This window comes from Leishmania martiniquensis, chromosome 34 (genome assembly GCF_017916325.1).
Source record: "Leishmania martiniquensis isolate LSCM1 chromosome 34, whole genome shotgun sequence".
Lineage (NCBI taxonomy): Eukaryota > Euglenozoa > Kinetoplastea > Trypanosomatida > Trypanosomatidae > Leishmania > Leishmania martiniquensis.
Window position 1 is genome coordinate 230,867 of NC_090169.1, and position 27,572 is coordinate 258,438.

General features: G+C 61.8%; 5 protein-coding genes across 5 annotated transcripts; all 5 read left to right on the forward strand.

Moving 5' to 3' along the window:
* Positions 1 to 826: 826 nt before the first annotated feature.
* LSCM1_02110 (uncharacterized protein) lies at positions 827 to 2,356 on the forward strand (the record flags this gene model as incomplete). The annotated part of the gene is made up of 1 exon (XM_067319700.1): positions 827 to 2,356. One exon carries the CDS (start codon positions 827 to 829, stop codon positions 2,354 to 2,356), a length of 1,530 nt encoding a protein of 509 aa, XP_067175075.1.
* Positions 2,357 to 3,873: 1,517 nt separating this feature from the next.
* On the forward strand, positions 3,874 to 4,644 carry LSCM1_02111 (uncharacterized protein; the record flags this gene model as incomplete). Its single annotated transcript, XM_067319701.1, has 1 exon — positions 3,874 to 4,644. The coding sequence occupies one exon, from the start codon at positions 3,874 to 3,876 to the stop codon at positions 4,642 to 4,644; it is 771 nt and encodes a 256-aa protein (XP_067175076.1).
* Positions 4,645 to 14,422: 9,778 nt separating this feature from the next.
* On the forward strand, positions 14,423 to 17,137 carry LSCM1_02112 (uncharacterized protein; the record flags this gene model as incomplete). The annotated part of the gene is made up of 1 exon (XM_067319702.1): positions 14,423 to 17,137. The coding sequence occupies one exon, from the start codon at positions 14,423 to 14,425 to the stop codon at positions 17,135 to 17,137; it is 2,715 nt and encodes a 904-aa protein (XP_067175077.1).
* Positions 17,138 to 19,442: 2,305 nt separating this feature from the next.
* Positions 19,443 to 23,891, forward strand: LSCM1_02113 (uncharacterized protein; the record flags this gene model as incomplete). The annotated part of the gene is made up of 1 exon (XM_067319703.1): positions 19,443 to 23,891. One exon carries the CDS (start codon positions 19,443 to 19,445, stop codon positions 23,889 to 23,891), a length of 4,449 nt encoding a protein of 1,482 aa, XP_067175078.1.
* Positions 23,892 to 24,791: 900 nt separating this feature from the next.
* On the forward strand, positions 24,792 to 26,678 carry LSCM1_02114 (uncharacterized protein; the record flags this gene model as incomplete). Its single annotated transcript, XM_067319704.1, has 1 exon — positions 24,792 to 26,678. The coding sequence occupies one exon, from the start codon at positions 24,792 to 24,794 to the stop codon at positions 26,676 to 26,678; it is 1,887 nt and encodes a 628-aa protein (XP_067175079.1).
* Between the last annotated feature and the right edge of the window lie 894 nt (positions 26,679 to 27,572).

Genomic DNA, 27,572 nt, shown 5'->3' on the forward strand with positions numbered 1-27,572 from the left:
TTCCTCACGCGTACGTTTCCTAGACAAATGCGGCCCGCCATGGCAGAGAAATTGCATCCCTAACTGTGAACGCATGTTCCGAGGCACACGTCACCAGCACGAGCAACAAGCGCAATGCATCCACCTCTTTTGGCTCCATCTAACCTCTCTCCCTTCATCCGCTTGGAGCAGAATGGGTTGTGTCCCATCGTTTCTTGATAGGAAGGGAGGAGGGTCCACATCTTCGTGCCCGTGACAGTTTGTATGGGTGTGTGTGTGTGCGCGCGCGCACATGGGCATGACGCCAAACGGGAAACAGGCAAGCAAAGGAAAATGACGACGGTACACACAAGCAGAGAGAGAGACGGGCGTGACGGGGCGCACCTCGGCTGCGTCGGCTCCCCTTCCCCTCCCCCCTCCTCCTCCTCCTCCCTTCCTGAACAGGAGGGGAGAGGCCGCTTGGAGGTACTTTGGGGACCGCGCGCGCGCCAGCATTGCTCTCCGCACTCGCAACGCGTCTGTGCGCTTGAGAGAGGGGGGGGCAGGTGAAGCCGAGCAGCAGCCGACGCTAATGAATCCTGCCCCGCTACAAGGGCGTTTCCGCGGCACTGCCTTCAGCTGCACCGGTGCAAGTGCTCCCGCTTCGCCGCTCCCTGGAGCCCTTGCTGACTTGGCATCATGCGTTACACGCACCACGGGCCGTGAGGGCGGTATTGGGGTGTGGCGCCGCGCTCCTCTCCCCGCGCCCCAGACCACGCACCCTCCTTTGCTCTTCCCCCCGCTCTCTCTCACTCTGCGTAGTGACACGTACACTGCAACGCGCCCAATCAGCACCTTTCTGCGCCGGATGCAGCCCATACACGGCACCCGACTTGTCAAGACACGTTTGCGGTGCGGCCGCCGCCGTCTCACCTCTCTGATAGCCGTCTCGCTCTTTCTCACCGTCGCCTCCGTCTTCGTCTCCCTAGAGCTCCTGGGGCTGAAGAGTGAGCCGATCCGCTCCGCCCCCCTCGCTTCCACACCGGATGCAGGCACGGTGCCGCAGCCCGACCGAGCGCCACTGGAACTCCTCAACTCGTTCCTCGATTGCCTTACCGCCCGCATAAACGTGGACCGCCACACTGGGACGGAGCACCCCATCCCCGATGACGACGCCAGCATCCCGTACATGGTCATGCCCGTGACGGTGGAGGAGAAGCTGATGGCGTCGCTCATATGCAACCTCACTGTGCACATCCACCGCATCGTGTACGTGCAGAACGGCGCCGTGCCCAGCATGACCGCCTTTCTGTGCGCCGTGGTCGCCGCTCTCCCCTTCACGCAGCGCGTGCGCGTGATGCGAAAGCCCGGCAACTTCGGCTACGCCACTGCGCTCAACCTGGCGGCGCGCGACTTCCTCACGCTGCCTTTCGACGAAGCACCGTTCTTCCTTATGGCCAACAACGACGTGCTGCTGCCTGGCGGCATGATGAAGAAGGCGCTGCCGCTGTTCTTCAACGCGTCCCGCGCGGGCCGCAGCATGCTGGATAAGATGGAAGCGGAGGTGGCGACGGAGCCGAACGAGTACACGCCGCCGCAGTTCCGTGACGTGCCGCTGCGCTCCACAGATGGTCGCCACGTGCTGGTGACGTCGCGCCTCCTGCCCGACCGCATCCGCTACCAGCCGCTGCAGCAGCGCCGCGCCGCCTTCGCGGGCTTCTACGGCGACCTCTACCCAGATGTACAGGACCAAACGGCGCTCTGGGCAGTGACGCGGCTCGCGCTGGAGGTGGCCGGCTTCTTCGACGAGAACTGCTACCCCGCGTACTTCGAGGACACGGACCTTAAGCGCCGTCTTCGCCTGCTTGGCTTCCAAGAGCTTCGAGTCCCGGGCTGGGAGCAGACGCCGCTGTTGCACATCGGGGGCGGCTCACGGTCTGGGGTGGGGGAGCTCTTTGCGCCTCAGTTCGCGAAGGAGGCGAACGCCTTCCTGCAAGGGTCCTCTGCCATCATAAATCGAGTGTATTGGAGACCATACGTGCTTATGAAGTACGGGCCTGTGGAGCCTAACGACCTCGCGGTGATGGTCGAGCCGAACAAGGAGGATGGCACACCGCTGGACGCCTTCGTTATCAACGAGCGGCGCCGCTGCGTCATCGAGCAGCTAGAGCAGCGGCTGATCGACACGTTTGTGGCCGACCCGCTGACACCCGTCTCGGTCATCTGGGATATCATCAGGGGCGCGGAGTGGGGGGATGGGAAGCCGATCCAGTCGCGGATCAACGGGGCTGTCTACTACCGAAACAGGTCTACCCTGCGCCTGCTGGCCGACTGTGCGGCGGTGGCGGGCGGCCTCGCGGTCCCTAGGCGGGCCAGCAGCGCCTCGGTGGCGCGGTAGGCGTGTGCGATGCTGGTGGCCCGGGGTGGCGCTTTGCGCCGGAGAGAGACACGCACGCCGTCTCGGGGTCTGACGCCTGCGAGACGTCGACGAGTCCCCGCACCTCCCGCATCTGTCACCGCCCCCTCCACCGCCACCGCTGCGCAGCCGTGCGAGGTCAGAGCGCATCGTGCGACACGCAGAGAGAATCGGGAGGAAGACGACGGTGCCGGGTCGAAGGTGAGGAGACTGTGCACGGCGTATACAACTGCAAATGGAGGAGAGGTGCGGCGCACTTCCTTTACCCTCACTTTCACTCCTTTTAGACCTCTGCGAGCCGAGTAGAGCGCTCGGCGAAAGGGTGAGCTTCCCCCTTCTGCCTATCGTCCTCTCGGCATAATCAGCCCCAACTAATAGCGTGCAAACGTGCACGCTCACGTGCGCCTCCTCTGCTACGCATGTGCGTGCCCTTGGCGCATGCGTTGGCTTCGTCTTCGGTTAGTCCTCTTTGTTTGTTAGGCACCCCGCTTAAGTGGCGGCAATCTTTTTTTCCGTTTATTCTGAACTGGGAATTCTCTTGCATGTGTGTATCTTCCTTTGCCTCGAGGGCACCCGCCGCCGTTGCTGTGGGCTATGGGGAGGGTGTCACTTTTTGCGGGGGTACAGCTCGTCTCTTGGCTTATGGGGGAGGCGGTCTTCTGTGCGGAATGTGTCGCGGGTACTTGTAATGGCAGCCCCACTTCCAACGAGCTCGCTGACGCTCCTGTAGCTTTTTTTATTCTATTGGACATGAAGGCCTCTGAGGCTGTGTGCGCCTCTGTCGCCATTGCTGTGGCGTTCATGTTGGTTTATTTGTTTTTACTGTGTCTTCGCACTTTCCTGAGAGGGAGGGAGCCATCGGTGGCACTCAATGGTGCATTTCCCTTCCGTGTCCATATGCCGAGATGGGCGTTGGGCGGCTCTTTTTGCGCTCTCTCTTTCTCTTTCATTTCTGACAGGCACACACACGCACACCTCTCGCTCTCTCACCACTTCCTTCCTCATGAGGTAGCGTCTTCTGCCCTCGCGCGTGCTGACACTGGTTCGTCGAACCTCAGCGAGTGCGTTTTTCTTCTCTGCCAAGCTCTCTGCAGTTCGCATGTGTGCGCTGCTGTCTCTGTCGCCCTGCAAGCCCCATCAATGCTGCTCTCCTCGCGCAGCTTCGTCTAATGTTGGGGCTAGTTGTGGCCTTGGTGCCTACCTGCAGAGGGTCACCACAGCGTTCTCGTACCCTCAGTTCTGGAGAGGCGCATCTGTGAATGCCCACATCGATCCTGTTCGTGAGGCTCTCTCTCATGCGGCAAGTGGATCTCTCGCCTTCTGTGCGTAAGCCGCGTCACATAGTCATAATGCGCTCCCCCTCTCCCCTTCCCTAATGTCTTGCTTGCTTCTCTGAACTCGAGTTGCCCTCGGCGCCTCCATCTTGATCGGCTCCTTTGCCAGACACACAGACGTCCGCACACCGAAGCGGAGCCTAATTTTCGTGTAGCCGCTGCCAAATGGATGTGATTCCGCCTGAGTACGACTCTGTGACCAGAGAGCGCGTGTACCGACAAGAATGGCTGGAGTACTTCCACTACATTGGTTTCGAGGCAGCGATTCGCGATTACCCCGCGGAGTACCGCGCCCTCTTCCCTCGTGGCCATCACAAGCCGCCTGCGATGCCACCCCCGCTACCCGTTGGAGGGACGACGTCGCAGGCGGCACCCACCTCCGCCGCCGAGGCAAACCTGTTCATTGTCGATGATGACAAGATGACCAGTAGGGGCAGCGACGCCGACGAGAGCTGGTCCTCGCTTATCTCCTCGTCCTCGTCTTCCGACGTCTCGACACCGCGCAATATCCACCGTGAGGATGCGCGATCCGAAAGAAGCGAGCGGGCAGCTCGTGATGAGCGCATCAGTCGCCGGCCGACGTCGAGCCGTCACGATGACCACCACCACTCAAGCCGACGCCACCGCGACCGAGATAGTGATGAGCATCGGCGGCGACAGCGCAGTGACGAGGATGATCGGCGGCACCGGTACCGGCACCATGGCTCTCGAGGAAGCGACCATCACCACACTAGTACCAGCGGCACAACCCGTCGTCGCCGGCGGTCTGGTGACCGAGATGACCGCGACGATCGTCGCTTGTCACGCTTGCACGGCAGCGAGGAAAGTAGTCGCCGACATCGGCGAGAGACAGCGATCAGCAGCTCGCGTAGTCATGCGTATGACGATCGTCGTGAAGACGCGCTGCGCCGCCGTGAAAACACACATCGGCGATAGAAACTCCGTTTTCTCTCTTGTATCTCTCTGGGTGTGTGTGTGTGTGTCCTCGAGGAGTTCGTTCGGAGAGTGGAATACCGCAAAGGCACTGGCTGGACTGCCCGCCGTGCTCTCTCCTTCTGCCTAGAATGGATCAGCTCACTTGCACGGCGCGCGCACTCTTCCCTTATTCCGACCTCTTAAGTGTTGACATAACCTGATGCTCGTGCTGAAAGCGTGCACTCTGCAGCACGCTCTTCAGTGCCGCATGCGGCATCCTCCTTCCCATTATGGCGTTAGTAGAACAGAGCTGACAGTAGAGTGGCGTCATCGGTGCATCACCTTCGCCATCCGGCCGCGCAGCAGAAGGCAAGATACGTCTATATGAATCTATATCCGCCGACACCTCTCCCAGGGCCCCGCTACCGCGATACGCCTTCTCCAGCACAAGTGCATGTTAGCATAACGACTCCATTCTCTCGAGGGCGGGGGAGGGGCATGCGCCATCGCGCTGCGTAGAACTATCATGGTCAGACGTCATATTCATGTGCCTTTTTTCTCTCGACATGCCCCTCCCTTTTCTCTACTGCGTCCATGCACCCTCATGATTTGCGGCTATCATATGCCTTCCTACGCGATGCAAGACTGTCCGCCCTCATCCGAAAGTGTCGTAGTACGCGTCTAACACACGCGCACAATACACTTCATCCTCCCGCTTCCCTCCCCCACCCTCTTCCCGTGTGGATCTCCAGCCCTCTCCTGCTGCCTCTGCTGCTGCTTTCTTTCTTTCCCACCCACTAATCACCATGCATACATCCCCTTTCACTCCAGCCAGCGACACATCATTCTCTCTAGGAAGAAAAAAAAATAACGCTCTTGCTTCGGACCAATTGCCGTGTTACGTTTCATTGGACTCGACTGAGACCGCCCTCTTCGCATCTAGAATGCTGTTAGCACACTCCCTCGCTCTCTCTTCCTCCTCCGTGTCTTCGCCCTACGCCAGCGCGTGGGTTCAGCGGCCCCGACGGGACTCTGTGGAAAAGATGCGCTGAGGCCCATCATGTCACACTCCGCGGGGCCTCACTCCGCCCCATTCCCTTCCTCACGCCGTAGGAGCCATGCCAGACAGGGAACACTCGGCATGCGGCTGTTGTCTTCGTGGTAGAGAGGGGGCCCTGCCTCCGTGCAGCTCCGATGGGCTCGTCCCGGGGCAGCATCTGTATGCGGGCTTCTCGTGTGTGTGTGTGTGGCCGAGCCTCGTGCGGCCCGACGTTGGCGAGACTGGACGAGCATTACAGCGGCCGCCGATCAGGCCCCGTAGGCGTCGAAGACCGGGGCAAGAGGCGGGTCTCCTACGCGCGCGGTGATCGTGATTCCGGGTGACGCCATCGCTGTGCAGTTGAGGGCGAGGGCAGAGGTGCCCAAGTAGCTCATGCGTTGCGTCGAGGATGCCGCCTTCCGCGCCCGTTGCCGAGAGAAGGAGCGGGCGCTGGCCCGGCAAGGGGTGTAGCGAGCCTGAGAGAGTCCATGTGCGGTGCTGCCTCCGCGGAGTCCTCGTCTCGGACTGACACGCACAGAATACAATCTGCGCGGGTGCTCCTCCAAAGCGCCTCCTACGCACACAGTCAGCGCCGGGTCACTCTGCAGGTGGCGTCAGGGGTTGCACTGATGGACGCACAGCGACTTGGAGCGCGAGCGGTCCCCCTGGTGTGGCCCGTCGGCGCGGTACGCACCTGGGGAGGATGAGGACTTTCAGCGCAGCCCAGCGAACGCGGGCCCTGAGAGCTCCTTTCGATCGAGGGGGGAAGGGGTGCCGCTTTTGGTGCCGTCTGGCCCCAGGGCAGCGTGCGCCGTGACCCGCTAGACGCCCACGTCACCTAAATCCTCGGTATCAGCTCGCGCAGCGCCCGGGCTCGCACATGCTGCTGCTCCCCGTCGTCATGTTCTCGGTGATCTACGGCGTCACGTTTAACAGCCGGGACATAACGCCACCTGTGAGACACCCCCGATTGTCGCGCGGGCTGGCCGTAGCCAGCGCGCTAGCATAGGAACGCGTGTCCGTAGAGGTACAGGATGAAACGGGTGCGCCAAGACGGAAGAGAGGGGGGCAGCCGGGAGGCTAGGGCATTCCTTCACTACCCCCCACCCCCACCCCCCCTCGACACACACACACACAGCCAGCACCCGAATACACCACCGCACCTCTTGAGGTGCGTGGGGCGATTCCCACGGAATGTATGGAGCGCGGCAAGGTGGCGCCGCCTCTGCACGCGGTGCCAGCTGTTTGCTGGCACGAACGACCGTCCGGCGGACACCGCAGGACATGACCCCGGGTGCGATTGGGGCGTTGGTGTCACCCGCCCAGGTCCCCATCATGACTCAAGACGGGTCGGTGAGCCAGCCCACACACGAGCCACCTGCTCCTCCCCACATGGGAGGCCGCCAGGCGCCTAGTCGAGATGGTCCTGTACTTCGGGGCGGAGGCCAGGACGAGGCCCCTCCGCCCAGGTGTCTTCTACGCCGTGCGCGGCGGCGGAGCTGCGAGCCCGGCACCGTGGCCGCAGGGTGCCGTTAGGTGAGATATACAAAACGAGCCGCTGCCCGCGCGCCATGCCCCGTCCTGAATCACGGACACTTTGGCGCGGCGCACTCGCGCAGCGCACAGCGTAAGGAGAGGAGCGAGTCTGTGCCTGCTGGTGGTCCTGCTAGACTCTGGTCGGCTGCTGAACGCGATACAGCCGCCCAGCAGGCCCTTGTCTCCCTGTTGTGCTGCCCAGCGGCCACCCACGGTACACCACGCTGAGGGGGAAGCCGGGGGGGGCAGGTCATGCGGGGCCTGGCTTGGTGGCGTGCCACCTTTGTAGCACGCAAGGGGCGGGCTGCAATCTTGTCGGACTGGGCACTACCAGCGCCGCTGCTTGTCAGTTGTGTAGAGGCCGTGAGCGTTCCTGTCGCTTGTGTGGCAATGCGACCGGTGCGAAGGTGCAGGGTGGCCGAGCTGTGTGGACTGCTGTGCGGGCGCCCGTGTGAGGCTGCAGGCATGGCCGAGTGCTGCAGCTTCTACGTCGCCCTGTGATGGGCCCTGCCTTTCCCTGTGATGGGAGGGAGCCCCGAGTAAGGCAGGGAGGCGATTCATCTTGTGGCCGCGAGAGGTGGGCAAGCGGCTTGCCACGAAGAGGTGCACGGCCGGCGCCGAACTGGGCGGCCCGCGGCGGCAGCGCGCTCTGGGAAGCGCATGTGGGGGTGATGCAACTGAAAGCGCCGCCCTCTTTTCTCGCGCCACTGGCAGGGGATGGCGGCTCAGCGGAGCGTCGTGCCGGCGGGCTGTGGTTTGAACGGTGAGGCAATGCAAACGATCGCCGGCAACTGCGCCGGCCACCCCTCTCCCACGCCGCGCGACTTGCCGCGAATGCGGAGACTGACGTGTGAATGGGCGACATGCGGCTTGCAGGCACGTGTCGAGCAGCGCAGCCGGCGGTAGTGGCAGCTGGCTGGCTCCGCGTCAGTCCCAGCCAGGTCGGAGCCGAGGGCGCTCCTCCTCCCCCCGCCCGCACCTCCTCGCTCAGTCTTGTGGGGCTGCCGGGGCCGCGTGCGACGGCAGGGCGAAGCCAGTCGGCATTGGGGAGGAAAAGACCGCCACGTAACGGCGCACGGAATCAGCGTGATACCGGACGACGGGGCCACCTCGGGCGTCCCTTGCGACGACTGTGTGACCGTCAGCGCAAGTCGCAATGATGCCGGCTCACCGGTTTCAGGGGCGTGTCAATGGGGCGCGGGGACTACTCTCGATGCAGTGGTGCTGCTTGCTGCGTGGCTCATCGCTGGCCGCGCTGTGGTCGAGTACGCAGGGCGGGCGGAGCGAATCGCTCCAGTGCGCCGCAGCGAGTGCAGAACGGGTGTATCACGCCGATGACGGCGGCCGACACGGCACGGGGCAGATGGAGCGCCGCGTGCGTGAGGCGGGGCGGCAGAGCGCGGGCACGCGGTGGTATGACCCGACGCCATCGCTGGTGTGAGGCAGCGGAACGCGGAACGGCGTTCGGCGCAGTCGCGATCCCTTCCTACCTTTTTTGTTGTGTCCTTCGATTGGAGAGGTGGCCTCAGCTTTACGTCGACGGCACGTCTGCCCTCGCTTCTGCGCGCAGGGGGTGCACCCGGTGAGCAGCAAGGCTGTCAATGCGAGGCTCCAGGGCTGCATGGCTCATCTGTCCTACGTGATCCGCGGCCCGCTGCAGAATGGACGGCGAAAGGTCCGCTGGTGGCGCCGGGGAGGCGAGGCAGGCACCTGCGCCGGAAGGACGACGGCACCCGCATCATCGCCCGCACACGCACAGACGCATGGCTCACATACGCGCATCTATGTGCCTACACGAAGCGCTGCGTAGGAGGGCCAGGGCGGGCATGCCGCCTTGCATGGCGTCGTGTCGGCACATATACGGCCCTGGGGTGTCTGCCCCTCGAAGTGGTTGCGTCTGGGAGCGCGCGCCTTCGCCCTCCTGCCGCATTCGCTTGCAGACGCATCGTGTGGGTCATGAGTACGCGCATGGCTGCTTGAGCGCACGTCAGCAGGCGCGTGTGGGAGCGTGTGGATGCACGAGGGGCGCACCGGCATCTTTGCTTCATCTGGTCTGCTTCCCCCTCCCCCCCGCGCTCTCCCCACATCAGCGTCGCCCCGGCAAAATGTGCTGTGCTTTGCGCTGCCAAAGGCGGAGAAGAAGCTGAAAAGGAGCGGCATCACAGTCATCACCACTGCTGCGCATCTGCGCATGTTGTTTCCGTGCGCCGCTTTCTCCTTTTCTGTGCCGCACCTCACTTACACCGTGATGATACCGAGGAGGAGGCAGGCACAGCGTGTGGCGAGGGAAATACCGGCACCTCGAGGGGGGGCACGCGCACGCACACGTCCTGTCCGAGTAAAGGAGCCTCAGCGAGTGCGCTTCGTGCATGTGGTCCTCAGAGGTGGGAGGGAAGGAGGACCACAGGCAGAAAGGGAAAAGCCTTCCGAGCGCGCTTGCAGAGTCTGTCATGCCCCCCCCGCCCTTCTCTTCCATCCCTCGGCATATACTGCGGTGCAGCACCCGCAGGAAGGCCCTGCAGCTGCGGTGGAGCCGCCTAGCTCTCTATCCCGTGGGCCACGCCTTCATCGTTGGCCGGCCCTCAGTGCCGCTATCGCATGGTAATTGCGTTGTGGGAGTGGTGGAGGCGAACAGCAGCGGAATTATAGCTGCGCTAATGAGTGGCAGCACCTCTAGGGCTGAGGTGTGGCCGGGCGGCGTGGTTCTGGTGGAGGGGCGCCCCTGCTTCACGCTGAAGAGAGGGGCTACTTCGTCGTGACGGAGCGAATTCGCGGCGCCAGCCGGCTCACGAGTGGCTGCGCTTCTTGCTGTGCCAGTGGGACCGGCGCTTCGGCAAACTGTGCCTGCTGGTGCCAAGCGACGTGCACAGCATATCCGAGATGAAGAAGTCGGCGAGGAAGATGGAGTTTGGAGAAGGCAAAGTGGCATCACAACCACGAAACGGAGACGCGCATGTGGCGGCGCTTCACTCAGAGGTACAGCGCCTTTGGTCAGCGCCGAGTGGGCCTCTCTTGGCCTCATGCCCGCGCTGGTGCGGAACTCCAAGAGCCATCGGCCGCAGAATTGGAAGGATCGCTCCCTGCTGTGGGATTAATGGACGGATAGGCAGAACGCTTCGCGCAAGCGAAAGAGAACTTGACGAGCAAGCGCTGCGCACGCCTTGCGCGGAGACCCCACCCCCACCCCGGATCATCGTTTTCGCTGACCAGTAGGGCAGCAACAAGAGCGCTCTTTGCTACAGCACCCTATGCTTGAAGGGCGTTCGGCATGGACGCCGTGGAGGGGTTCGGCGACTGTCTCGACTCTCTGCTATAAGAATGCGAGGCGGGCGAGGCTGCTACCGGCCAGCGCCCTTACGCGGGCTATCGCGGCGAAGAGGCCGTTCACTGCAGCAGATGCACGCAGGCTCAGCAGCGCTGGTCTGCCATCGCCGCCTGCGCCATGCTGGCAGGGGTGTGTCCGTTGCATCAGGGCCAGCAGCAAGCACTGGGCTGTAGCGCCTCGGTTGCGTCGTGCCTCAGCTGCGCAGCCGCCAGCGGGTGTTGGCATCGCCGCGGCACCCCGACCGGCTCGACCAACTTTGTTCCTATAACGGGTGCGAGCAGCAACACTGTAAAACGGGCTGTCTGTCGCCCTGCGCCGAGGTGGCGCCTCGGTGGCAGCTGTACAAAGGTGCAGCTACTGTAGACCCTGCAGACGCTCCGCCAAAGGAACGCCGGCCCTCCGTAGGATCGAGAGCCGCCATCGCACTATGGTGCTGGTGGACAGTGCGCTGTACGGTCCCCTAGCGGGTGTGTGGCTGCTCCGAAAGGAGCTTTTCCTTCTCCCCTCATCCAGTGACAAGTCAGGGACTTTTGCAAGCACAAGCGTGTGGCGGTGGAGAGAGGAGCGGGCGCTCATGGTATGGGTTGTGGCACCCCCTAGCCCCCCGTTACTCCCCTCACCCGGCTGCGCGAGAAAGCGCACTCGCTGCGGCAGGGCCTCTGCGCGTTTTGCATCCGGCTGCGGCCGCAGCGTCTGTCTGTGTCTGCTGTCCGCCGCGAGCGGAAGGGGCCGTAGTGCAGCCTTCCACAGGCACACACGCCGCTACCGAGGCGGCCACACCGGTGCAGCGGTGGCTCGCCACGCCCCCTCCCTCCCTCCGCCGTCCCCGCGGTGCGCAGCGCCTGTATCCCGCTGCCGGTGCACTGATCAAGGTGGGAAAAGGAGGGAGAGGCGCACGCTTGGGTGCGCGACGACTACGCCCGGCGTGGGATGACTGCACCGGGCAGCAGGGACAGTGTGCATGGAGGGGCATCCGCGACGGCGAGGACAAGAAGGCTGTCGGGTGGGGGGACAGGGCGTGCCGTCCCACCGCCACTGCTCTTTGGGCGCAGCTCGCACCCACCGGTTGCCAGTCTGCACGTCATATCCTTGTGTATGTATATATGTATATATGTCTGTGCCGCTCAGTGACCCATGTGCTGCCTCTGTGCACGCCCCGCCACCTCGCCCGCGTGTCTGTGTCTCCAGACTCTAGTCACCTGCAATTATCTTCTCCCCTTCGTACCCCCTCCTGTAATTCTGGCTCACATTGCGCATCGCTTTAGCCGCTTTTCGAAAGCAAACGCACAAAGAAAGACACAAAGACACTCCTTCGGCTGCACTCGATCCCCCCTGCTCACCTCCCGTCTCGCCTCCGCTCTTTCTCTCTATCCCCCTCTGCTTTCTTCTACCCTTCTCACCGCCCTCGGCAGCGCTGCTGTGCGGTTGCAATACCCCATCGTGGCCGTCTTTGCCGCCCACCTCCACTGGAGCCCCTCCATTGGTCACGCATCTGTTCTGCGACAATGCAGTGTAAGATCGGCATTCTTCTCTACACGATCCTCCAGTTCATCGCGTTCCTCCTGGTGCTGGTGGGCACGCCTGGCCCTATGTACCGCGGAACGGACACTGGGTTTTTCGCGGACAAATTCTGCATCACCCTATGGGGCCTTAGGGAGTGCTCAAGCGCACGAAACACATTGACCCTCGCCCACCTGTTCTCAAACTGTGGACAGAACTTGCGGCGCTTCCGCGCTGCCGAAGTCTTCGTCGTCATCTCCATCTTCACCTACGGCTTGGCGGCCGTCTTGGGCCTCCTCATATTGTTGTACGGCTATGCTGTCCTGCGCTGGGTATGCCTGGGGCTCAACATCCTCGGATCCGGCACCCTGTGCATCACCTGGGCGATAGTGTATGAGTCCTACAGCGTGTACTTTAACGTTGCATGCCCAAACCTCGAACTCGCAGTCCGAATGGATTGGGGATTCGCTCTCTTTCTCATCGCCTGGTGCCTGGATATTGTGAACATTGCCTTCCTGTTTCTCCCCTACTAGGCAGCGGAGGCGCTCGTGACAGCGGGCGCCCGGGGCCACAGAGGAGGAAGGCGGGGGCGCGCTTGTTAGCGTCGCAGCGCCTGCGCGATGGCTCCCCGCGGAGCAGCCGGCGGAGTGGATGCCAGCTCTCTCTCGGACGAATGCAGCCCTCTCGCGCGTGCGTGTGTGGCGCTGCTGGCGCGCCATCCGCGCAGTGGCGACATGCACCGGCACCACTCCCACCACACACATTGCGGGGCGCCGCTGCCGCTGCGGCGTAGGCGCGCACTTGCCGACGCATGGAGAGAGACGTCGAGTGCTCTTTGTCGCCGGCGTCTCTGCCTCTTCCCCATCTGCGCGTGCATCCCCTGGAGCGCGGTCCCCTTTATCCCTCCTTTGCGTACTGCTTCACTATTACCCTCGCCCCATCTCGGCAGCGATGCGCGCTCTGCCGTGGGCAGCGCACAGGTGGCGACGGCGAGCCCGTCCATGCCCCCCCTCGCCTCTTTCCCCATCTGTCACCGCCGCCGCCTCTCTCTCTCTGTCGCCCTCACCTGCACCAGCCGCCCCGTGTTTCCGCTCCCCTTGCCGCTCCGCTGCCGAACCCCTCCGTTCGCTTGGCTCTCCTGCCCCCGCCAACAGCAGCCGTATGCGGTGCGCGTGCGCGCCTCTCTGCCCCCTTTCCTCTTCGCTTGTTTCTCGCTCCGCCTGTGCCGTCGACGGAGGCGGACGCCGAGAGGGGGGTGCGTGCGTGAGAGGGGAGCGCGTGCGGCAATGCGGCAGCGCAGCGGAGAAGAGGAGTGCGCAGCGGAAAGGGCCGAGGCGGCGTCTCTCCCCTCCCTATTTCGGCTCGAGTCTCTGCCTCTGCCTGTCAGTGTCCGTGTGCACTCGCTGGGCGCGCATCATGTCCTCGCCTCTTTTGTGCTGTTCTCGTTGCTTTTTCTTTTGCGGCCCCACCGCACCATCGAGTGCTGCCGGCTCTGATGTGAGGGGTCAGCACACCGTATGACGGGGCGCACCGGCGTGAAGCGGCACCGGGAGAAGCGCGGCGTGCAGGCGCAGAGTGCAGGGTCTCCGAGGGTCCTGACCTGTGGCTGGCGCAGCGGAGGCAGGTGAGGTGTCGTGCGCGCGCACCTCGGTGCTGAATTGCTCACAGCAGCGGAACGACGGGGGCACCAAAGGATATATGAGCTGACATACATCGTCGCCGCCGGCAGAGACGCGGAAAGGGGTGACATAACGCGAGCGGGAAGACTACGGAAAACGAAATACAGCAAAACGCTGCACACTTCGCTGTGCCCTCTCCGCCGGCGCGCCTTCCCGGCCCCGCCTGAGGCGGCAGAGGTGCGCGCGTGTGCGTTTGATTTTCTCTTTGGTTTGCGATGCCTTCTGTTTCACTTATTGCTTTGCACGACGCCTCTTTCTGTACGCGTCTGTTTGCTGTCCTTCGGTCTCTCTCCCCTCTGTGCTTACGCTCTTCGACTCATCGACGCCAGCAGCGCCACGGCCGCGCACTACCCCCCTCTCTTTCCCTCTCTCTGTCTCTCTCGGACAGCTGCATGGGTCGATTTGCTGCTCACGCTTCAACGCTTCGCTCTATTTCTTCCCCTCACTTCTTCTGTGTATGACACGATGCCACAAACGCATGTACCCTTAGCAAAGACTCCGGGAAGAGCGATCGCTTTCTGGATGTTGGTCGTGGAGGTACGTATTCCGTCTGTAAACACATCTGCGCTGAATCGGCCTCTCTTTACGGCTGCCTTTCAGGGGTAGCTACCTTCACTTAGTTGTTTTTTGACGGAGTGCTGGCGTCTGGGCACTTGAGTGGTTCATCTGCCTCCGCTTTCACATCGCATTCGCGTCTAGGCGCTCATCGTTTATCGTTTTATGGTGATGCAGGACAACCCTTCGCCTTCTCCTCACCTGCGTGTGTCAGCGCTGCACCAGGGCGGCGTGCAGCATCATTCTAGCACACGCGAAAATGCAGCGCTGCCGCCGCTGCTGGCTGCGCTGCGAGGAAATAGTACCAGTGGTAAGCGACTCAGCCACTCAGGCCGTAGCCTTTCGCGTCGCCTGTACCAAACCAAAGGGCATCGGTGCAGGCGGTGTGCGTTGGTGGCTTTCGCGTTCGCGCTCGCCTTCGTGCTGCTTTACTTGTTTCTTCCAGCGTCGAATCTGAGCCAGTCGATCGAGCAGACGTTCTTGACCTCAACTCCTGCGCCGTCTGCACTGCAGGAGGACGAGCTTGCTGTACCGGCCCCTCTTATTCCACCGCGGGGCGCGTTTTGCGGCCTGTGTACAGAGGGCCTCGTCATCTTCCGCCCAGCTGCCGGCGCCACATCCACGGCTGCGGCGCCGGCGGCAGCGGAGCACGTGGTGTGCACGGAAACGATGGAGGACGCGTGGTTGCTGGAGAGCAGGGCAGAGCCTCTCACGACTGAACGAGACTGTGTTGCGAGGCTCTACAACTTAGGCCTCCTGCATCCTCCCCGTGCTACCATACTCAAGACGAATGGCATGTGTGCCACTGTGCGCGTGGCCGTGCAAGTGCCCTCGGGTGAGCCGGAGGCGTCGAATTTGAGGGAGTGCAGCAGTGGGTTTGTGGCGGCGCTGCAGGTTTCGGAGACGGAACCCCAAAAGGTGGAGGTGCACATTCAGCGGTTCCCGTCTTGGCCGTTCCCCCTCATCGCGTTACAGGTGGCCGCCGGCGCGAAGGGTGTGGACAGAGGTAGCAGCGAAGGCAAGCAAGACAGCATACCGGCTTACTTCGCCACAGCCGCCGTTAAAGACACGGATGCGGATTGTGATGCACCGCCGCCAGTGAAGCTATATGCCACGGAGGACCTTAGAGAGGTCGTCATGGGTTTTACGGAGGGTGCCGCTTCGGCCACGGAGTCACATGCGCCGCCATCGGAAAGGCCTCTGCGCTGTCCCACATACTTCCTCACTGTACGCCTTGGCCGCTTTGGCCGCCATCACAACCAGCTGCAGGAAGTCCTGAACGGCATCTCACTGGCCAGGAGAACGAACCGTACCTTCATTCTGCCTCCCTTCGTGCCGGCGCTGTACATGCCCTACATGAAGGTCAGTCCAGAGCTTTTGTACGGTTGGAACACGCTACGCAGAGATGGCCGTTATTGCATCCTGTCCTACGCCGAGGCGCGGCCAGTATTGCAGCATCTGCGTGAGCGCGAGGGGTCGGTGAGTATCGAACGGGTGAACTTTGCAGCTAGTGTGGACACTGCAGTGCTACTGAACACAACAGAAGAGCACGACAGGTATGTATGGGGATCCATACCTCGGGTGCAGCGCGAGGATGGCACGTTTGTGTACAATGCGGATGACTGGTTCTCCGCAGGCTTTCGGAAAAGGGCGGACGCCGCCACGCTTACGGCGAGCAGCGAGGTATCCGTGACATCGCCGCTCGAGCTCCACGAGACAAGCCCGCCCGACGCAGAGGAGTGCAGCGGCTTCGTTGAGCCTGCTCCGAAGGACGATTCAACACGGTGGGAAAGGATGCGCAGATGCATCACTGCTTTCTTGCGCGCCTATGGCGACGGCGACGGAGAACGCGAATCGCTCATTGCCTCAGATCGGCAGCCACGCATTGTGGTGCTTTCGAGCGTCACGGCGTTCCACCTGAGGCCAACACTGATGGAAATGACGAGGCTGCTTGGCCTCCTGAGACCATCGTCGGCCCTCACCAAAGAGTTTGAAAGATACTACCGACTCTACGCTGCCCAGCTCCAGCTTCCACTGGGCACCGATCCGGCGCAAGCCTCTTCATCCGTTCTGCAGCCATTTCGATTCAGGGGAGTGATTGGAATACATGTGCGCCGCCGCGAGGGGACTTGTCGCAAGGAGGCCGAGTACCCCAGCGGCACCATCATTGCCATGTCAAAGGCGCGCTACCAGTTTGACGGAACAGGTGAAGAGGATGTTGCGGCTAGTGGTCGGCCCCTGACTACCGTAGCGCGACTGGCGAACGACTGTGAGTGGAATGTACAGTCTCTCTTGCAGATCTACGAAGCCTACGCAAGTTGGGTGCGCTCGCTGTATGTGCGGAAGCAAAGGCAGTCACCTTGCTTTGCACATTTAGCTCCTCCACACGCGCAGGTACCACGGAGCTACATCGCCTTCGACGAGCAAGTCGGTCCCATAGGCGCTCAGCTTCAAGCTGTGCTGCAGGATCGGTACAACCCACAACAGGAGGAGCGCGCCGCCAACGGATACCCGCCTATCTTCTCCGCCTTCTACGACCGTCGGTCCCGGAATGATCTTCGCCAAGTCTATGAAGAAATCTTCTCGAGCAGGATGCAATCCGCCACATCGATGCAGCACTCCGGCAGCCAAGCTGCCACCAGCAACACGTCCACACCGTTGACGAGGAGCAGTCTTGTCGAGATCCTGTACCCCATCGCGGAGCAGGAGGCGCTAGCCTTGGCCTTCGACTTCTTCATGCTAAGCAATACGGCGGTGTTCCGCGGCAACATCATTTCGTCCGTCTCAATCAACGTGTGCTTGCGCCGCTGGGGCAGAGGACTGCCGTGTCACGGTGCTCTTGCTGGGTACTACGAAATGTTGTACAAGGGCTACGTTTGAGCTGCCCGTCTCAGCCTCGAGCCCTCGCCTCTCCGTTCCCCCCACCCCCATTTCGACTCCTTCACTTCAAGCCGCTGGCCGAGACCGTGTTGCGCCAGCGCCACTAGTTATCCGAGCCTCTCTTAAATGATGCCACGAGCCCAGCGCAGCGTCAACTTCACGCTATGGGTATAACGGTGCTCCTTTCCAACAAATTTTTTTCGCCTCCATCCCCACCCCCACCCGTGAGCGCCTTCTTCTCCTGTACCTTGCCTCCTGAACCCATTCGTACAAGCAAACACACACACACATGCCAAGCGGCGTTGTGCGTGTGCGGTTCCGGCTGCCTCCAGTCCGTCACCTCCTTTCACAGCTTCCCCCATCCCCACCCCCTCTCCCTCTCACTTTTGACCATTTCGCTTGCCTCTCTGGCGGCACAGCACAGCTTTTCGGGTTTCTTTTTAGTATACTCTGCGCACGTCGCTGTTGATGTCGGCATGCCGCCTTCGCTACTTCACGGGAAAGGGGAGGGGAGGGGGGCTGCTTTGCTCGAGTGCTTCTCTCTCGCGCGCGCTTCTCTTCTCCCTCCTCCCCCCGCCCTCTTTCGTGTTGCTGGTGCCAGTGAGTCATGTTTCACGCACCACCTCTCCACTCCTCCTCTTCCGCCTTAGTTCTTCGCGCCCGCGCGACAAGCGAGGAAAAGGAACGGCGGTGCGTACGGACGTGGCAACGTTGACCAGCGGCATGCTGACCCATTTGGCTTTCGTTCTCTGCGTGTATATGTGTACACATGTCCCAATCTCGGAATGACCCGAAGGAGGGCAAAGGCGTAGACCGCCGCGCCAGCATGTGAAGGGGAGATGGGAGAAGCGTAAGCAGTCTGGCGTACAGTTGACCACGCCTTCACCGGGCAACGGCACAGACACCCTGTGTGTTTCGTAACGTCTTCAGCAGCTGATCTCTGTTAGTCTAATTATGATGACAAACGAGCAGAAGAAGAGGAAAAGAAAAAGTAAACGCAGCGAGAAGCGCTTCCATTTGAACCTCTCCGGCATCGGCCTGCACTGCCGCGGAGGCATGATTGGGCGCCCTCGAGCGCCTGCAGCCTCGGCCTGTGTATGCGTCTCCTCTTGTGTTGTAGGAGCGTGAAGGCAACCCAAAACTCGCATCTCTCCCCCTCCCTCTCCCTCTCCACACCATCACCCCGCCCCCGCCTCGCACTCTACTTTGGACTGCTTCACCGAGCGACGGAGGAGGGCATCTGTACCCACTGGGCATGTGCGTATGTGTACATGTGTGTGTGTGTGCGTGTGCATATATAGGTGCTCCCCCTGTTGCTGCTACCGCTCACACAGGGACATAAATTTCGGCCGCCTACGTGACGTGCATCGTCATCAATGACGTACCGGACGGTTTGTATGTGTGTATGTGTGCGTGTGCTTCCTGCTCCAGCTTCTTCTTTAGCGTTGCTGAACACTTGGGTGCTCCGCTCTCCCCCACCCCCACAGCCCCCGACAGCGCTTGCTCCGAGGCATCACTGCGCTACCGCTCTTCTTTGTTGGCCACCCGCCTCCCACCACCTCCTATCACTCCCGTAGGCATCACACACTCACACACTATCCACTAGATCCACCTCGGTTTCGCTTTTCCTCTTTGCTAGATTCCGCTCCCTCCCTCCCCACACCTGCAAGCACCTCTTTCTCTCTCTCAGACGCAACTGTGAATCATGAGACGCCATCGACACCTCCACGATGTGCGTCCCAGACCTTGCCATAGCGACCACGAGAGAGAACATGAAATAGAGCTTGCCCATGGGAACCAGCTAAGCAGCGACGCACGGACAAGCTGTGGGAGCAGCGGTGTTAGCGAGGATGGCGCAGGAAGGCGGTGCGCCTGGGGCCGTCACACCTCCAACATCTCGAGCGGAACTGAAAATCCTCCTGAGGCCGCCGGCACCACTCCCTCACCCCACGTTCGCTGCTCCCCAATTTCCATCGATTCTGCACACGCCTCCGCCCTTACACCCGGAGGCGCAGAGACGGCCACAGCCATCTCGGCGCGGCCGCCACCGCCAGAAGCCTTCTACGACGGGCCCTCCTTGCGTGACAGTATCCCGGCACTGCTTGCGCGGCTCGCCAACGCAGCTACGCCGTCACCATCACGACGCCCCGCGAGTACGCGCTCGCGCGAGCTGGCAGCGGAAGAGGGCGCGCGGAAGAAAGACGCCTTATCCCTGTCGCTGCGCCCGGTAGTCATACCGCAGTGGAGTGGGTTCAGGCATCCTGACTCGCTGCGTGATGCCGCCTACACTGCAAAGCAAGCGGGAATGATGAAAGCCCACGCGCCTCATCCGTCCCCGAGGCTGCCACACAATAGCATTTCACAGGGCTCCACGCACCCGGAGCGGATGCAGGTGAGCCGCAGCGCTGTGCGACAACCGAACGCAAGGGCCAAGACAACTGAGCGCGTGACTACGCGCGCCAAGGTGCAGGGCGCCAAGAAGGAGGCGACGGCAGTCGTGGAAAATACGCAGCAGCGTCGCTTGGAATGGTACCCGAGGCGGTGTGTGGCCATGCAACGGCCCGCCGCCGTTTACACTCTACCGCGCGCGTCAGAGGCCTCAGCACAGAGGGATGCAGCCACTTCGATTGCCAGCGCAGCAGCTGGGGGCTCCGTCGATGTGCCCACGCGCTATGGCGCTGTTGCCTACGCTCATGGCAGCGCCAACGCGGCGAGTAGCAGCACCAGCTCAAGCTGCTACGATAGTGCGGCAAGCGCTGTCGCCGCCGGAAATCACCCTGAGGTCGACCCTGAAGCTCCTGTGGCGCCGATCACGGGTAGATGTCTAGTGGAAGCGAGGAGAGAGGCCCCGCACATTGCTTCTGGGTATCCATCGCCTCCGCTAATCGCTTCCTCGTCTTCAATAAGCTCGACAAGCGACCTTGACCATCAGCGGATATTACCCTCCCGAATGCGCGACATCTTTGCCTTCGCCCTAAGCAACAAGAGCCACAACAGCGGCGCCGGCGTCAAGGGCGTCGCTCTTCGCGCCTCTCGTAATAGGGCAAGGCCGCCTCCCGTCATGGCGAAAGGTGTGTCGTCCCACGTTGCGAGCTCTCACCCGCTCGCGCAGAAGCCCTCGCGCACGATTCGATCGCCGTTTGTGTGGCAGCAGCCTGTGAAAGGTGCTTTAGCATCATCGAGCAGCTTTTCGTGCCCGAGCGAGTGCGTCGTGGCCGCGGATCCCTTCGCAGCGGCTGTCCAGGAGGCAGGGGACCCGCTGGTGTTGCGGCATGCTATCGGGTATCTCCTATCAAAGGCGCGCCGTCTGGAGAGGGAGAACCAGTGCCTGTGGTGGCAGGCTCACAGCTGGGATCCGCACAGGGCTCTTGAGTCTCGCGACTGCGATCCTGTCGCTTCTCCTCCGGCCTATAGGCGCGTACGCAGCGCCCCCTCTCTGGCGGCAACGGCAACTTGCACCCCCACCGTCGTTTCTTCTAAAATATTAGCCTCCAAGCAGGCACGGCATTTACGTGGGCCTCCGCAACGCGTGTTTGTGAAGCGGCAGCCTAGCCTTTCGCAGGAGAATGGCCGCTCTGCCTCCTGGACCTCGACGTCTTCCCTATCGGAGAGGAGTGTCCACCGTGGCAGCATTGGCGAAGGAGGAAACGCTGCAGCAGAGCGCAACAACGCAAGTCCGGACCCTCGCCTGCGCAGGGTGCCAGTGGTATCCCCATCGGCGGCAGCAGACACGCCAAGCGCGCAAAGCACCGAGTTGACTCGAACAACGGCGACATCGGCTGTGCCGCGCGCCGAAGTGGGAGTGCAGTGTCGCCAAGGTCCGCGAAATTCAGCGGTAGATGCAATACAGCATCCATCACCAGTGTGCGATAAGCTTACCAGTGCGCTAGAGGCGGCCGGTGCCGTTGCCGAAGCGCTGCAGCCTGTTTTCTCCTCTCCACACGCGAACGCGAGTGCGCAGACAGAGATCGTTACACCGTTAGCGCCGGCACTTCTGCGAACGCCGGACAGGCGTCGTGACGCTCTTCAACACAGATCGAGAGGAACGGAAAGTGGAAACGGCAGGGACGTCTCAGCGGCCACCCCAACCGTGTCGACGGTGCGCAGTCGCCGGAGCATCGATAGCGATTGTTCGCTGGGCGCGGTGGCCGCACACGCTACACCACTGCAGTGGTACTCGCTGCTGGAGAAGCAGCAGCGTCGAAGACTCGGTAGCTGTAGCAGCCATGTGTGCACGACAGGAACAAGCAATGAAGGCACCTCTTTGGCACCACGTGGTCAATTTTCGACCTACAGCAAACAGGTCCAGACAGCGAGGATCTGTTCGCCCTCCGTAGACGAGGTAGGAGGCCTGGGAGAAGGAAGCGGTGGCGACAATGCGTTGAGGGGCTCGTTTAAGGACGGCATTTCCTCGGTGACATCCACAGAGAGGACCGCAGTAATCGAGCTGCACACATCGGCCTCCTACACGCGAAGCACCGTGCGCCGCTTGCGAAAGTACTGTCAGTCTCTCGAGGTTATGCGCCAGCAGCTGCGAAGGCGTCTATCAAGGAGTATTACCAGCTCTAGCATTCCATCGGCACTGGAGCCACCATACGTGCACATGCCGTCGAGCCGTTCGTGCTCGCACAGCCAGCTTCCGCTGGCCCTGCCAGTCACGGCGGCCTCCAACCTCAGCCGTCCCTTCTTCACCTCTGAATACGCTGACCCGGAGGTCGACGCCACTCTGCACGACGTCGACGAGACGGCTGCCGTGGAAACGATGATCGTGCTGCATGAAGACGGCGCCGGCACCATCACGAAACGCGTTCTCGACGGCTCCCATTTGTGCATCTCGAGCTCCGCGGCACGCTCCTCTTCATCCCAATCACAGAACCTGGCCGCTGCAGCGGCATCCTCAGCGACAAGCAAGTATAAGGCTGTGGTCACAGACGGTGCCGCGTCGCGGGTCCACCGGAACTCGCCGCTGCGCCTGCATCGCCCGAAGCCTCAGCAGGTCCTTCCTCACTCCCCGCGAGACACACAGGTTCCCGAAGACATCGGGGAGGATCCGCGGGCGCGTTGGCACAGCTCCTCTTTCCGAAGCAGCAGCTGCTGCTGCTCGGTGCCAGTGGTGCATCTGGGCAAGCGCATGCGATCCGCCTCCGGCAGTTTCTGGGGCGCCTCCAACCCACAGATTACCCCCACAAGCACCGTCCCGCTCGCACCGTCCCTCTCCAACCCTCTGAGGGGGGAATCGCCATTGGTAGCCCGCTTTGTCGTGCCACACACCACGCCGTTCGAAGAGGGCGACGTGAAACAGCTGCCGCCGCCGCAATCGCACGGCCGCCAAACTGAAGTGACGAAATCGGCTTCGCCCTACCACGAAGGTCAAGATGCGCCTGAACAAGTTTCCGGGCTTCAGACGGGTGTCGCCAGCCGTACCAGATCCAGCGGGAGGGTCATCTCTCAGCGCTTTGCAGTGAGAGAAGCCAGCCAGTCCACGTCGTCGAAGGAGCTCGCCATAACCCGTGGAAGCAGGAACAGCTGCAGCAGTGCCACCTCAGAGGATCTCGTGCCAGTAAAGCAAACCTCTTCATCGACGACGGCGGCCGCAACTGCAGCGCCTCCGCGGGACCCCACGCGCCACTTATCACGGACTCCAAATCCGGTCGCGTTCTCAATCGCCGTGGGAGTATCCGCAGCCGCTGCTCCACCGGTAAGCGGCCACTTCGTCACGCCAGTCGCCACGTCCATCGGCGAGGCGGACCTGCGCGGCGCACAGAGTGACACCGTTCGCCGCCCACGTCCAATAACCACATCCCCTCGCACCACTGCAGGCAACACCACTCTTTCTCCTCTGAGTGTGCCGGAGCCGAGCAGCGAAGAAGCTCTACCGCCAGTAGCTTCCCAAGGGCAGCAGGCCATTCAGAGCCCCGTACGCCACCCACACGTGGCCACGCACGCCGCCCGCCATCGTCACGGCGGCAGCGACGGCCGGAGCAACCTAAGTGAAGACAGCCTCCACCTCAGTGAGGCCGGCTCACTGGGCTTGAGCCCACCGCAGAACCTTGAGACCAACAGCGGTGGCCGGTGCAAGCGGAGCAACACAGCGTCCTTCTTTGAGGAGGAAAGGCGAGAAGCTTCAGCAGTAATGTCTGCGGGAAAGGATTTTGTGGAAGGGCCGCCCCCAGTAATGGAGAACAACATGGTATCACCAGATGGGGCGGATAGCTTTCATTCCCGAGAAGCTGCAGTATCGTCGCTGAGCAGCGCGGAGAAGGCCTCCGGTTTCTTGTCACCAGCGCAGCTGGAGGAGTCGTCACCGCTGCAGCTGCAGCGCTCCTCCACCCAACGGCTTATCTCACCCTCTCCGCCTCGATGGGCAGCTGCCAGCAACACTGCTCAGAATCGTCGTTACGGCAGCGCAGACGTGATGGTGATCCCCCAGGAGTCAGCATCGCAGGATGCCGTCATCGACCTTCTCTCTCCACGACGCCCGCTTGCACTGCCGCGGCACCGCCCACCCTTCTCCCCGCCACGCGGCATTGTACCGCCAAAGGGCGACGACTCTTCTTCATCTGCGAACAGTAGTCTGCACTCCCTTTGCTCAACCCTCTCGGACAGTGCTGACGGAGACGACGATGACAGAGAGGTGGGAAGGGGGGAGCCGTGCTCAGAAGGGTTGAGTGGAGAAGGGGAGGTGCGAGGGGCATCGGGCTGCAGCTTACTTCCACCGTCGTCACTTAAGCAAAAAACTGGGAGACGGCAATGAGGAGGCGCCGAGAAAGGGAGAACAGCACCTTCCGATGCATTGCCCCCCCTGCCGCGCTCCTCGCCTCAGCAGTCGCCCTGCGTGTGTGTGTGTATGTGTGGGTGTGTTTCCTCTGTACTCCTCACCAGCGTGGAGCGCCCCGTTTAGCTGTGTTGGATGGCCATGGACGAGATGGTGTGCTGTGCTTTCCGACGCAATCATCGGATACCCGCAGGTTCATGCACTCGCTCGCTCCCGCTGGTGTCTCTGTACCTCCACTTTTGCAGTACGGGTCGGTAAACCCCGGAGCTCGAGAGCAGCTGTGAGGTCTGAATTTCAAAGTGTTCCCACAGGCTGATCTGCCCTCCCGCTAGCGCAGCTGCCCCGGCACCATCGCTGCCAGCAACGGCCGTTTTCGGCATTGCCGTATAAGGGCCACTGTGCTGGCCGAAGTGATGACGCATCGCTGTAATGTCTGCCATGTGGCGGTTGGCAGGCTCACCCCTGGCAGTTTTTTTTCCTCGTCCCTACATCGCTCACCCCCCGCTCCTCTCTTCCTCCCTCTCTCGCCTCCACCACAGCCGATCTTTCACATTGCCCTCCACTGTGCCCAACCCACATCACTGCACTTCATCGCTGCTGTGGCGCCGCACGCCATCCTCATATCAATGAAAAAAGGGGGACTAAGGGGATCTCTGTAGAGTGGCACTTCCGCTTATCAACGCCTTTTACGCATCGGCCTCGCAACTGAGCCATCGACTCGTTTTTCGCTTCTGCTTGGATCTCTTCTGCATCGGCCTCTCTCTCTCTGTGGAGGGGAGGGGTAGTCTATGCGACGGTTAGCTCTCTGAGTTGTGACGAGCACACACAGTTACATGCCGTCGTACTCGCTCTCTTGCATTATCGCCAGAAACAGCCACGATGGGCGCGTGTTGCAGCGCAAGTGACACCGCCGACAGCGCAGATTCGGCCGCGCCGCCGGCCCCGAGCAATCCGAAGACTGCAGCGAAGCCGTCAAGCTCTACTGGCACTTTCCCCAGGAATCCGATAGATGACCTCGTCAGGGCAGGCCCTCCCAGATCGGTTACGCCCAGCGCCTCTGCCATCTCTGCCCTGCGAGGGAATGGCAAGGAGGTGCCATGGACCGCAGCTCGGGCCGCAGGCTCGCCTGCGGTCTGCTCAGAGCGCCATACACTCTCACCGCCCCCAGCACAAAGCTGCCCCACGCTGCGTGTGGCGGAAGAGGGGTCGAGTGGTCACTTTGAAGCGGACGCCTTCAGTGAGCCGGAGCTGATGCCAGTGAAGAGCTTCACCATCACTCCAGCTGAGATCCGCATGACGTCTCAGCAGCCTCAGTTGAAGGTTGAAGCAGCGGAACAGCAGCTGGTCGACGTCACCGCGCTGACCCCTTCTTCTTCGGATGTCACGCCTGAGCGCGCCACAGCACCAACGGCGACACCGCGCGAAGGGGCGGATCGCACTCGCGGACCAAGCACGGCGCGGGTGGACGAGGTTCCACCAACGCCAAAGGACGAGAACGCCAAGACGCTACCAGCCGATGATGCTCGACTGCTGCAGCGTGCACCGCCACCGCCACCACCGCTGTCGGCCGTCTCTGCTGTGTCTGCCACGCCGAAGGAAACGGACCTCGACGGCGAAGTGCGCGCAGAGGCAGTGCGCAACATAATGCCGGAGGAAGCCGTAGCAGCGAGGAGGCAAGTCGAGAATGTCTCCGTGGAGCGGCAACAGCCCAACCCGCTGGCGGATGCTACCCTCAATTGGCAAGAAAAGCAGGAGCGCTACTCTACTGAAGTTTTCATTGACGCCACCAAAGATGCTCTGCTGGAGAGCAGCATGGGCACAGGTAGCTCACCTTCGGCCATAGCAGCGGAGGAGCCAACGCGGTCCTCGTCACCGCGGAGAAGAGCTCACGGTGTAAACGGCAATGCTCACGGCGACGTCAACGCGGCACCAGAGACGTTCATGAGCACCATCGCTGTCTCAGGCCAGCTGTGTGGCAACCCGTCAGACGAAATCGATAGGCATATTGAGCTGGCTACGCAGGAGCAGCAGCCGAAGATAGCAGAGGACTGCTTTTCCAACGACACTCGACCAATGTCGCCGACGTGCTCTATTCAGCAGCCTTCGCTGGTGGAGCCGATCTGCCGGAGTAAGGAACATCAACTGGAAAGCCCACAGCTCCACTGGGAAGCTGCGCATGGGGCGAGCGTGTCACCGCCCATGTACCGCCTACTGCACCCGGGCATGGATGTGCTGTGGAGCGGTGAGCGCGCAAACGCGCCTGAAGTTGCAGCCGAGATCAGCGCCGAACTCATGCTCTGTGGCTCTGGCTCAGAAAAGGAGGAAGCAGAGGAGCAAGGTGTAGCTCGCGACCTCGGGAGCAATGCAAAGAAGCCGATCACCTTTACCGCTAGTAGTGAGATCGCGCGCAAGCTCGAGTCGCTGAAGAAGAGCAACGAGGACAGTCACCCTCGGTCGATGAACAAGGACCACGTGTACCCAGTGAGCAACACGGACGTGGTAGACAAATTGCGACCTAGTGTGAGGAACCTCGTGCCATCCGTCGCATTGGCCGCAGCGAATGAAGTGGCTGGCGAGCACGTGGCCAGCTGGGAGAAGCGCGCGACCTCCGAAGTGCAGGCTGCGGAGAACGCCGCCACGGCTGACACTGAGGTCCCTCGCCGCATACCTCCCCCAGTTCCCTCCCAGAGTAATGATGACGCTCTTGTCGCACAGCTGCCCTCACGACCTGCGCCGCCGAGCTTAATGTCCCCTCCTCCTGCATAATCGGCGGCCGCTTGTGCCGAAGTACGAGAAAACTTTGGAAGGTGGACATGTCTGTGTCTGCATCTTCTAAAAATTCTCGGCTACTCGTGGTGATTATGTGGGACTCAGTGGCTCGGGGATGGGGGAGGAAGTGTGCCCCACACATCTGTCCAAGAAAGTGAGAGCTGCTTTTCATCCATGTTCTCGAAGCGTCTGTCGACCGCGGGTCTCTTTCCACACGTGTCTGTCCCACAACATCGCTAGCTTACCACACGCACGCGCGCCCTTGTCCCCACCCCGGTCCTTGTTTCTATCGGCGTGTGTGTGTGTGTGTGAATGTGCTCTGTGTTGGACGTGGTTTTGCCGCTTTTGGCTGTTGCATCGCGGCCGTGAAAGTGATGGCACGTGAGGAGGAGGAGGGAGGGCTCTGGCTGAAGTGGTAGGCGACAGCAAATGTTTTGGCAGGTCAGAGGCCGGTGCTTTGCACGTGTACTAGTTCTGGAATGGCTCCCGGGTACTGATCAACTCCTCACTCGCCCCTCCCCTTCCTCCCTCACGGTATAACGGTCGGTCGGGGGGGCATCCGCATGCTTTCTGTATCTTTGCTTCGTATCGCAGAGCGTGTGAGGGCGAGCCCTCTCCTCCTCAGGGCCCGCTGTCGCCAAAGGGGTGTGCTGAGTTGGTGCCACTTCCCCTTTTTTGCTTCTCTTTGTTCGGCGGCAACGGGCCTGGCCGTTAGAGTTTTTTTTTGTTCTCGGGTCAACTGCGCATTCGCTCGCTTTTCATGGCTCAACGCATCCTTTGCATTCGCAGCACGGCGACGCCGCGCATCGCCGCACTCTTGCCTGACCCACGCCCCGGCTCCGCCCCTCTTGCTCGACGAGGCGCAAAAAGTTCGAACAGCTTCTTCACTCT